The sequence below is a fragment of the Papaver somniferum genome, chromosome 2 (genome assembly GCF_003573695.1).
Source record: "Papaver somniferum cultivar HN1 chromosome 2, ASM357369v1, whole genome shotgun sequence".
NCBI classification, from domain to species: domain Eukaryota; kingdom Viridiplantae; phylum Streptophyta; class Magnoliopsida; order Ranunculales; family Papaveraceae; genus Papaver; species Papaver somniferum.
This window is the reverse complement of record NC_039359.1, coordinates 76,840,888-76,852,366: the sequence shown is the minus strand read 5'-3', so window position 1 is coordinate 76,852,366 and position 11,479 is coordinate 76,840,888. Positions and strand designations below refer to the sequence as shown.

Sequence of the window (11,479 nt, the reverse complement as noted above, 5' to 3'; positions counted from 1 at the left end):
ATATCACGACGAAGTAAAGTTCTTTCGGAATAAGCAGACAAAGTAAAAAAAAATTTGTTCAAAATTTTTGGGTCTTCTTTTTGTTCCTAGAACATGAAATGCAGTAGTATATTTCTTAGCTAAATTTGCAAAAGTTTTAGTCTCGGTTTCTGATTGGGATGGTATTCCACCACCTTGTATTCAGCTCAAAGTTTGAGTAGATAAATCTAAAATCCGAAAAGTCTCTTCTCATACATCCTTACCTCCATATTAGATGGTTCTACTAGCAATGAAATTCCGACGAAATAAGTTTTAATTCTTTTATGAAATATCCTAATCGTCAAAAAAGGTAAAATAAAAAAGAAATAGATAAATGGATACCACTTCATTAAAAAGCCAAAAACGACTGATCGAATTTCAAACATCACAAAATCAGCATACTGTGCCATGATTATTGTCTCCATAATGTGTAGATTTGCCATATGCGAAACATCAAGAAAATCTCGGAGAGAAAGATTCAAACAAGCTCCAAACACAAAAAACCAAGACAGAGGGATTCTTTTTCACTTTTCTGAAACTCCCTCAACCTTTTTTGTTTCTTCCTTGTTGCATTTTACCGTTGGTGATTGTGTACTGACCTCGACAATTACTATACACTCTACACATTGAATACTCTTTTGTATAGTACCAGACTTTGTACTCTACTTTCTGGAAAAAGATAAAATTTTGGAATTTGTTCATAAAAATGAATAAATAAAAGAGCTACATTGATCAAGATTTGAGACAGACATACATGCCTAGCAGTGTTGGAATCGAGACAATATATTTGATTATTAAACCCATTTCAAGTCCGGTTTCCTGTCTGTCACCAACAGAAGCAAGCAGCTTAGTAGAATCCGTACAAAAAAAGTTACTTAAAAGCTCTTATTTTTCTCACTCTCATCACTCTACTCTAGTCACTCTCTCTCACTCACTGTCTCTTGAGAGCTCCGAGAGAGAAACACTCAGAGATTCTTCTCTTCTCAGTCAAAAAAAGGGTTTTCAAAATTCAAGTTCAGTCAGTTGTAGTGAAGCTGGTGGAGTAGGAGTAGTCATGGTCTCTCATTTCCTCATACTTGCCTTGTTCTTCTTCTCTGCAGCAGGTATATTCTTCTTCCTTCCTGCATTTTACAGATTCTTCTCTCATTTGATCTTACTGTTCAAGTTTTTTGTCGGCAGATTTTAAGTTTTAGATTTGTGGGTTCTTCTTAAAACTAACAAATCTTTAAAATTTCTGTGATTTCTTTGGTCATTCTGTTGAAATAAGAGATGGGTTTATGTAATTAGATGGAGATATTTAGTCTTTAGCTGTGTTCTTCAGTGAGATTGTTCTTCTACACTGTAGTTTCAACAGTAGCCTTTTTGGATTAGAAGAATAAAATAAAGTGATTGATTTGTGCCCACAAATTTTTTAACTTGTTTGGAAATCAAGTAAAGTAGTGATTCTCCAAAAAGTGAGAAGAAGAAGATAAAATTATTACTTGGAAATTATTTTTATAAAAAAAATTTATCTGCTTTACTCTTTGTATGTATGGTGAGTTGGTGACCCTAATCTTATGGTACAATATGTAGATAATGTGGGGTTTGGGACAATTTTTTTATAAAATTTATTCACTAAATCTTTACATTTATGATCTAACCTGATGATGTTGCCCCTGCAATGATTTTAAGCATGGAAATTGTGACTCTACTTGATAGCTGAGCTCCATGGAAATTGTACATTTGTATGTAATTGTTTCGTTATTATCGAGGTCTTCCTGTGACAGTTTTTGTTGTTCATTTCAGTAATTTGAGTGCAATCATCCTCTATCTTTTATTTACTTTGATTTACATTGTAGTGTTGTTATTTTTTAATCAAATTTCGCTAGACTTTGGCGTAGATATCGTAACGGTGTACCTCATTGTTTTTTCAGAACTCTGTAGAGCAAGCACAATTGGAATTTGCTATGGCAGAAATGCCGATGATCTTCCTACCCCGGATAAAGTAGCCGACCTGGTTAAAAATCAAAACATTAAGTACCTTAGAATTTATGATGCCAATATTCAGGTGCTCAGAGCCTTTGCAAACTCAGGAGTAGAACTCATGATTGGAATTCCCAATTCAGATTTGCTTCCATTCTCCCAGTTTCAGTCCAATGCAGATACCTGGTTGAAGAACCAAATCTTACCTTACTACCCAGCTACAAAAATCACTTACATAACTGTAGGTGCCGAAGTAACCGAAATGCCTGGCAATATATCTGCCTTGGTTGTACCTGCTATGAAAAATGTCCAGGCAGCTTTGAAGAAAGCTGGACTTCACAGAAAGATCAAAATATCAACTACCCATTCACTCGGAGTCTTATCTCGATCATTCCCACCCTCGGCTGGAGCTTTTAATAGCAGCCATGCCTTCTTCCTAAAACCCTTATTGGAATTTCTTGCAGAAAATCAATCCCCTTTCATGATCGACATTTATCCTTACTATGCTTACAGAGATTCAACTACTAATGTTTCTCTGGATTATGCGTTGTTCGAGTCTTCCTCGGAAGTTATTGATCCAAATACTGGCTTGATCTACACAAACATGCTTGATGCACAGGTCGATGCTCTTTACTTTGCACTATCGGCTTTAAGTTTTCGGACTATAAAAATCATGATTACCGAGACAGGGTGGCCTTCAAAAGGAGCTGCTAAGGAAACAGCTGCTACTCCTGATAATGCTCAGACCTACAACACCAATTTGATTCGCCATGTCATCAATAACACGGGAACTCCTGCAAAACCTGGACAAGAAATGGATGTGTATATCTTTTCTTTGTTTAACGAGAACAGAAAACCCGGGATGGAATCCGAGAGAAATTGGGGATTATATTATCCTGATCAGACTAGTATTTATACTCTAGATTTGACTGGAAAAGGTCCGGTAGACACGGATGCTGGGGCAAATGCAACGAGTACAAATGGAACATGGTGTATAGCTTCGACAACAGCTTCAGAGTTAGACTTGCAGAGTGCTTTGGACTGGGCATGTAGTTCTGGAAATGTGGATTGTTCGGCTATTCAACCTAGTCAACCTTGTTTTCAGCCAGACTCTACAATCTCTCATGCATCCTTTGCATTCAACAGTTATTATCAGCAGAATGGAGCTAGTGATATTGCTTGTGGCTTTGGAGGTGCAGGGGTAAAAACTACCAAGAACCCAAGTATGGTTTTCTCATCTCAACTCAACTCAATATGCCTTATATAAATTGCTTATGATATCTTCTCTGCGTAAAGATTATTGCATGTTTCCTGGATCCGATAATCCCAGTAGCTTTAGTATCTTAGGGTACACTGTATGTACCTCGAGTCACCAAATTTTGAAGTTGTGTGTCATTTCAACTAGACTAAACTGTTCTGTGAATGTTGCGCTACAGTTGACATTTAGTTCACAACTTTAAACTCTAGTTGTTACAATATTAGCTCCATCTTTTGATTGCTTGATTTTAATTAGCAACCAGTGCAGATATTCTTCAATTTCCTATTCTGTTGCAAGGCTTTTATTTTCTGCTTTTGTGATTGTTTGGATGTTAACTCCTCTATATTTTGTCTCTCCAGGTTATGATAACTGCTTATATCTCACATCTGGGTATGTTCCAATCCGATTATAACATTGATGCTGCACTCCATTTTTATCCGTAGTCCAATCTCATTTGTGATTTTGTTTATTATACGCAGGAACATGAAAGTGGGTGCTAACAACGTCACAGCTATCAAGCCAACATCATCATCAGCGGAGAATGCTATTTCTTTGATGTTATCTGGAGCATCACTTGTCATTTCTCTCTTGCTCTTTTGATACTTGGTGTTACCTTAAAGGCTTAAAGTGATGATATATATAAACAGACTCAATTTTCCACCTTTTGCTACTGTTTAGCCAGCCGCCTACCCGACTAGGAGACTTACGGGCGTGCCCCCATAATCTTGTATGAGACTACTGAGCTAGGTCTAAAATAACTACACTAACATTATCTTTTATTTCCATTTCTTTTGTCACAAATCAGTGGGGATTAGAGAGAAATCAGTTAATTTCCCTTCATTCTGAAATTTAGAGTTTATTTATATATTTTTTGTTCTTGGGTTAGCAAGTTATTATTTAGAAAACTGTTTAATCTAGTATTTATCAATGATATATGTAAAATTGTTACAGACCTACTAGTAGGTATAGTTTATTCTGCGGAAAATTTGAATTTTATTTTGGCTGAGACTGGTGACAATTGCAACTCGGCTTGAAAGACATAGTATTTACTTCTGGTAATGACTAAACACAAGAGAAGGAAAAGAAGTATAATGCAAAAGGAATAAAGCTGTTAGGATTTCCACACCAATCGATCCAACCCTTTCAAATGAAGGCCAACATTCAAGATCCAACTAGAACAAGTAAGCAAACCAAATGCGTGAAAAGTATAATGCAAAAGGAATCAAAGCTATACGGCCCATTCTTTAGGCAAAATGGCAAGAGTGTAATGGGTAAAGGGGATAAATGTCTCAGTGGCAGGGTTCTGCTTTCAACGAAGCAAGAACCTGAACCTTCAGGATAAAGTTCTACTTGTTTCCGAGTTAGGAGACAAGCTTCACATGCAAAATAAAACCCACAGAAGTTAACGCAGGGAAGACTAACACCATGCATAATTATGATTTTGTGTTCAACTACAAGATGGAGAATAATTAGGTCAGGTGACTGTTGAAAAAAAACTGATTTTACAGGCACAGCAGAAAAACATTCATCAAGTAAAGTTGGTAGAAACTGTGCAGTACTTCATCATAACACTAAAATTCATTTATCAACACAATCACCTCATAAGGATTTGAGGAACTGCTTGTTGAAGCCTTGGGTGGTACAATGAGTTTATCAGACATGTAGCAAGTGAAAGTAAATCTCTTCCTGATATCTCGCCAGCACAGAACCAAGCAAACCACTCCAGACGAAACAGCAATACTGACATCCTCAACCTTCAGCTCTTGCGTAGTCTTCCATAACTGCTTGACACGATCAACTAACTTCCAGGATGACTCAGATACCAGGGAATGAGACGTTCATACCTCAAGGGTTCTAGCTTTACACAGGGGAGGTGTAAAACCCAAATTTCCAGATCAGCTGCAGCAACGACAAAGCATTTCCCAATCTGTTCCTCACACATGCCGCACAAAAGATTATTCCTTTGTGCTAAACTATCCGGTGTCTGCTCGATTTCGTTAGTGTGTTGCACAGTCACACTTGTCCTGCAACAATAAGGCAGGTTCTTAGTATAAAATAAAAAGCGGCTGCAAAAAGAATAAAAAATAATGATAATAAAAAAAAAATCTCAAATCGTTACTTACAATGGAGGGTGGATGACCATCACTGATGGAATAGGAAGATCCTGCCCGAACAATTGTGCTATAAGAGAAATATTAGCTAATGAAGCAATCCGGAAGCCACAGTACTTGCACTTGTAAAATCGCTTGGAGTATATTCTGGTTCTTACTGAAATGTTGAACGGTGCAGTTCTACTAATGGATAAACTATTAGAAGGTGTCCCGCTTCCCCAATGTAGCCCAGCAGCCATTCCAACTGACCTCCTAAGATTTGAAACTGATATTCTATTCCATGGAGGTGTCCTGCCAGTATTAGGTAGTGGAATGGCAACTGAATCAGAAGAGTACATGTTACCAGGATGTGGCCTTTGATCAGGATTTTGCATTGAAAATTGCAAATAGTCCACAGTAGTGCATGTGAAGTTAAAATCATAAATTGGCACGAGGCGCTCCTCCGGACGATTACGCATGAGTGATACAGGGATGAGCTTGGCAAGCATCAGAAAACCACAGAATACTTCGAGCTTCATAGCATGATGATAAACGCCACCCAGGACTTTAGGCTCTTCATTTCTCAAAGAGTTGCTTAGCCAATTAAACAATTTCTCAGTTGAGGCCTGAACAGAAAAGCCAGTAGTTTAATAAGCCAGTTATAGAACATAATCAATCACATGAAAACTCAGAAATCTAAATTTCAGCATACCTCGAATTCATCAGAGGAGTATCTATCAATCCACTCGCTGAATCGGTCAGGTTGTTCAATAGGACTGATGACTGGCTTAATAAGCTTAGCAAGTCCCGCAGAGAGCCACACACCAAGAACAAAAGCAGCAATTTTGAATTTCTCAGCAGGGGTCTGAGGTTCAAGATGACCAATATCTAGATGGCTTGACGCAGTAGCTAGCAAGAACTTAACATACTTGGCTGTCAAAGAGTGATGAGTGTTTTCTTCTGTTGGGTCTAAATTACATTCCTAAAATGAAGAGGTTCTCTTCCCATTATTAAACACATATAACAGTAATTTATCTAAATGGAATATAATGCATTAACAGAATCTTAAGTGCTGCGCAAATAAGAATTGAAACCACCCATCCCCTTAAACTCACATGATGCAGTTCATATATGTAGTAGCCAATGTTTAAATAAACATCCTCGATGCTGGTTTCAGACGTACATTTTTTATCTTAAAAGAGGCCCAATTAGTCTTGAGGCCCTTATTAGGGGTATTATTCATATAGCCTTTACAGTGAACCCTAACATATAACTACAACTTAACTGTGTCACATTTAAAAAGGTGAAGGCTTGAGGCATGCAAACAGTTGTAACTAAGTATGTTTAGCATACTACGTATACTTTTAGGATTGAGCTTAGGTGTCTATCATTACTAAGATAGACAACCATATGTGTAACACGAACTTATCCGAATTTAAACCTCACAAAACTCCACAATTGATATATCTATATCACCCTAATTTGAAGGTAGACAGGAAGTCTTGGCGTCCGACAGGAAGAATACAGTAAAGACTAACTTTACCCTGCATATCGGTGTTCATCTTAAGAAACGTGATAATAGAAAGTATCTCTCTGTTCCTAAGAAACTAAATGGTACTTACAAAACACTCAAAGAAAACAATAAACTGACTAGAAATTACTCTACAATCATCAAAAAGGTCTAATTCCCTAACCTAACAATATCTTCTTGATGATTCTTGATTGCAACAAAACGGAATTCTTGATGAACTTACTTGGATGAATGAAGCATGGCATTGGAGTTGTTGTATTATCTGATTCCTCCTCTCCAAGATTGTAGCTTGAACATCATCATGCTCATGACCCTCCAAAGATTCTAACACTAAATCATAACTGAAGAGAAATAGCAAAAACAAGACAGCATTAAACAAATTCACTTAAACAAGAACCTTAAAACATAAAATTCAGAGAAAACCTAAGATGATAATAAAGAAACTCACGCCTGTGGAAAGGCAATTAAGAAATGACCCCATTGATTGATGCAGTGATTAAAGTCTTTCTTGTGTAAATCTCTAGAAGCCAAACAAACATTCAGAGGTGAGTATAAAGAACACACTGATTGCGGGAATGAATAATTCATTTATATTTGTGATTCTACTCAATCGCCAGACAAGAAGAAGAAAGTAGGGTTTCTTGAACACTTTGGAGAAGTAATTTAAACAATGAGAGCAAGAATGTAACAAAGAAAGAGGAAGACAGAGTTCTACTATTAATAGTTGGTTGTGTACGTTGTAACTCACCGGGAATTTAACACGGTATTTAAACTAAGACGGTTTGGCAATTAGTTTATCAAATCGGTAACACGTTACTTACCTGAATTGAAGTTCCACCAGAAGCTGACCGCTCGTTGTTTGAAATTGTACATGGCTGGTTCAAACAAACAAACAAGGGTTAGCTGTGACAAGGTACAACCCCATTTCTGAGCAACTCAGCGTGCAAATCGTTACATCCGGTTTGCACCGTGGCATTGTTCGGAAATGGATTCCCATCGGCCAGCCAAATAAGAAGAGACGAGGACTTATGCATTTCCCCGTCCTCCTCCACACCATACAAGTATGAAATGAAATGATTAGGCTTCGAAAGGTGAGAGGAGAAATTAGGGGAAAAAATCAAAGAGAGAATCTCAGACATGGGGAACTCGAAGGATTTACAGATACCTAGCCAAACTAAATGAATGAGACTCTCTCTTGAAACCCTAGCTTTCGAAGGGAACGAGAAGCAACAAGGGTGATTTTGTACATTTTGACTTGATATGAGCCATCACAGTAAGTTATCTGGGCAGATTTACAAACAACTGAAAAATGGCTGGCAATCCCACTCCGAAGATGTTATTAGTTGTTTGCCAGCTAATTGCCATATCATCTTCACTGATGCAGCTTTCGAATAAAAATTCTAACTTATCCGGTATTGGTTTGGTAACGAATGGTTCATTCCTTGGATGTAAACTCAAAGTAGGAAATGTGAGGAACGTTGAGGAAGTGGAAAGTCTGGCTTTATTTGAAGCAGTGAAGTGGGTTAAAGAGAAAGGACTTAAAAAAGTTTGCTTTGCCAGTGACGCTAAGACAGTCATTGACTCTTTCAATTTTAATAATAACCAACTGTTTTGGTTTAATAGATCAGTCTTAGATGACTGTAAAACAATAATTCCCAGTTTTAATTTTGTTAAGTTTTAATTCCAACGTAGGAATCATATTGCTCTTGCTGATCAAGCATCAAAGTTTAGTAGAAGGTCTAGAACCTCTGGAGAATGGAAGGGTTATATCCCTGAATCTCTCAATTCTACCATGTAACCCTTATTTTCTTTAATACAACTATTTTTTCTAGAAAAAAAATCCGTCTCCGAAGACCGAGATCGGTTTCTTGAGAATTCGAGATCTTATAAGATTTAATATGATGTATCAGATTTCAAACCGGACTCCTTAACGTATTTTCTGTCCTTATCGTAATGGAATCAGATGAGGCCTCATCTTTTTGGTTATATTCTGATATCCGATAACATTGTGTTGCACTTAATTCATACAACTTCATATTTAAGAGCCCTCAATTTTAGTTTCTGATTGACAAATCTTGACTTCTTGGTTGTTAATATTGACTTTACTAACCCTTCAAAACAAAATAAAGGGTGGGGATTTTGGAATTTTTGTTTTTCTTTTCTCTCTCGCTCAAATCCCTGGTTATGTGTAATTCATCTTATTAATACTGATGGATCTTTTATCTTATTTCAAAAACAGGTGGCACTATTCTAATTATTCGCAATTCTGCATGGGCGTTTAATTAGGGGAGCAACATGCATTCACCTGAACCGTGGAGTGCAGAGCATAGAATGCTTAGGGATATGGGAAGGAGTTAGCTAGGCAAATGATCAAGGATGGGAAAAGTGCAATTTGAACTTTTCGGAACTAGTAGTTGAGGCTGTGAACTTTGGAAATCTAAGTGTTGATTTGATACTTCACAATCTAGTTAATGATATTATACTAGTCTTTATGTCGAAAACTATGATAAGCGATTTCCATTCGATATAGCCTAATTATAGAGAAATCCAACCACTATGGTCTTCCGTATCGCTTAAGTGTAGCGATATCCATTGTCATGACCCAAGTTGACTGCCCTTAGTAACCCTGCGTGTTTTCCTAGTTTTCTTCTAGTCATTTGGGATTAGAAGTTAAACTTGTTCGCTAAGTTGCATTTATTGTTAATCATTAGATAAGTTTTATCCGCTCGTGTAGAGCTGTGGTTGTTAGGGTTAGCCAGTTAGGGTTTTCTTCTCTGTATGACAATGTTGTTTTGGACTTGTGGGTATTGAACAAGATATTGAATCTGAGGCTGTACTCAGTTAAGTGTAGAGGTTACTAAACTCTCTGTATCCAACCTGTTACTCCTTCATCATCTTCCTGTGTTGACTAGATCAAGCTTGTGCTTGACATTTGGTATCACTCGGTGGATTTTGTACTTCTCATCAACGACTGGAGCTCCAACTATTAAATATGTGGATGCTAAAACAACATAGCTGACAACTATGATGCACAAACTCACAGATCTACATATCAAGGAATCTACAGCTCGGATCGAAGCAACAAAGGTACAACATGAAGCTTTAAACACATTGATTGCCTTATCACAGGAGTCCAAACTTCAGTTTAATAATTTTTTCACTCACATATCCAAACTTTTCCATCTTCACCTATTCCTGACACCCCACCCTTCTCAGGACATTCATTTGAATTTCAGAGTAACCATCAAGCCAGTACCAGTCATGGTAATTTCCTCAAAACACCTAAGATTGATTTTCCTAAATTTAGTGGAGATAATCTCAGGGCTTGGATCCATAAGAGTGACAATTTTTTCAAATGAAATCTGTACTAGAATACCAGAAGATAGAGTTTGCTGCTATTTTCACTTGGAGGGTAAGACTGACTCTTGGTTTCAAGATTTCTAGACTGGTAAACCTACTCTCTATTAGTCTGAGTTTTCTACTTCAATTTATGAGAGATTTGAAGATCTAGCTAATAAAAATTTTGTAGGTTGTTTTTATAAACTCTCTCAATTAAATTCTTTGGATGAATATTCTGAAAATTTTGAAGCTCTTAAAGCTTTAATATTTCTCAACAATCCCAATCTTAAAGAAGATTATTTTGTCATGAGCTTCATGAGTGGGTTTAAAGAAGATATTCTCCATTTTGTTGAAATGCATAAACCTACCACACTCTCTGAGGATTTCTACCTAGCACGTTTACAGGAAAGTTATCTTGCCCTCCAACATCACCAACACCCAAAGCCCTGACATATTATAACCAACTTACGACCACCACGTATTTTCAAAAGTTCTCACCTACACCATCAAAACCAACTACAAAAACTGTCTTACCCACTACTCCAAATACGATCACCCCTTCCCCTCCAATTTCCATCCAACCACCAAATCCTTTTATGTCTCCCCACCAATTAGGCATTTATCAAGAGAACAACAAGTTCGGAGAAGAGCTCAAGGCATATGTTATAATTGTGATGACAAATACACTCATGTTCATAAATCCAAACCACAACAATTATTCATGGTCATCGCTGAAGAGGAATCTGATGAACCTACCCAACAAACTTCACCTACTGAAACTACAGATCCCTTCATCGAGTCAGAGATGGAGATGTGTTTGCATGATCTTACTGAAACAATGAGTGTTGACACTATTCGCGTCCCAGGATTTATTAAGAAGAAATAATTCACCATATTAGTGGACACATGAAGCACCCATAGCTTCATTGATGAAACTCTTGTGAACCAACTGTCCTGTGAAGTACAACATACAACTAATATGCTGATTACAGTGGCAAATGGTGACAGCACTACTAGCACTACTGTGTGCCATAACCTACTGTGGAAAATGCAGGTTCTTTTGGGACTTCGGATTACTTCTATTAGATGGGTGTGACATAGTCTTAAGGGCAGACTGGCTCAGCACTTTGGGGGATGTCATTTTCAATCTGGAAAAGCTCTCAATTTCATTTATTCACAATGGTCATCCCATCACTCTACAAGGGAATACAACCAAACCATCACTCATGATGCTGAGTGGTATACTACGATGAAAAATATTTTCTAGAAGACCTCACATGC

The 11,479-nt window shown here is 37.3% G+C and overlaps 2 protein-coding genes across 2 annotated transcripts; one reads left to right on the top strand and one right to left on the bottom strand.

Moving 5' to 3' along the window:
- The first annotated feature begins 736 nt into the window (after nt 1-736).
- LOC113348097 (glucan endo-1,3-beta-glucosidase 13-like) lies at nt 737-4,170 on the top strand. Its single transcript, XM_026591797.1, has 4 exons — nt 737-1,121; nt 1,932-3,203; nt 3,598-3,628; nt 3,718-4,170. Exons 1-4 carry the CDS (start codon nt 773-775, stop codon nt 3,836-3,838), a joined length of 1,773 nt encoding a protein of 590 aa, XP_026447582.1. The 5' UTR covers nt 737-772; the 3' UTR covers nt 3,839-4,170.
- Nucleotides 4,171-4,650: 480 nt separating this feature from the next.
- On the bottom strand, nt 4,651-8,219 carry LOC113348098. The gene is made up of 6 exons (XM_026591798.1): nt 7,681-8,219; nt 7,308-7,377; nt 7,083-7,200; nt 6,041-6,310; nt 5,362-5,954; nt 4,651-5,262 (listed from the first exon to the last, which is right to left on the bottom strand). Exons 1-6 carry the CDS (start codon nt 7,730-7,732, stop codon nt 5,037-5,039), a joined length of 1,329 nt encoding a protein of 442 aa, XP_026447583.1. The 5' UTR covers nt 7,733-8,219; the 3' UTR covers nt 4,651-5,036.
- Between the last annotated feature and the right edge of the window lie 3,260 nt (nt 8,220-11,479).

Bases quoted from the DNA above. Each gene is read 5' to 3' on its own strand.
- LOC113348097 (XM_026591797.1), top strand. From the start codon at position 773: ATGCCTAGCAGTGTTGGAATCGAGACAATATATTTGATTATTAAACCC. The intron at 1,122-1,931 runs GTATATTCTTCT...TTGTTTTTTCAG, and splicing joins GTTCTTCTTCTCTGCAGCAG to AACTCTGTAGAGCAAGCACA. The intron at 3,204-3,597 runs GTATGGTTTTCT...TTGTCTCTCCAG, and splicing joins AAAAACTACCAAGAACCCAA to GTTATGATAACTGCTTATAT.
- LOC113348098 (XM_026591798.1), bottom strand. From the start codon at position 7,732: ATGTACAATTTCAAACAACGAGCGGTCAGCTTCTGGTGGAACTTCAAT. The intron at 7,201-7,307 runs GTGAGTTTCTTT...ATTTCTCTTCAG, and splicing joins TTAATTGCCTTTCCACAGGC to TTATGATTTAGTGTTAGAAT. The intron at 5,955-6,040 runs GTATGCTGAAAT...TTTTCTGTTCAG, and splicing joins ACTCCTCTGATGAATTCGAG to GCCTCAACTGAGAAATTGTT.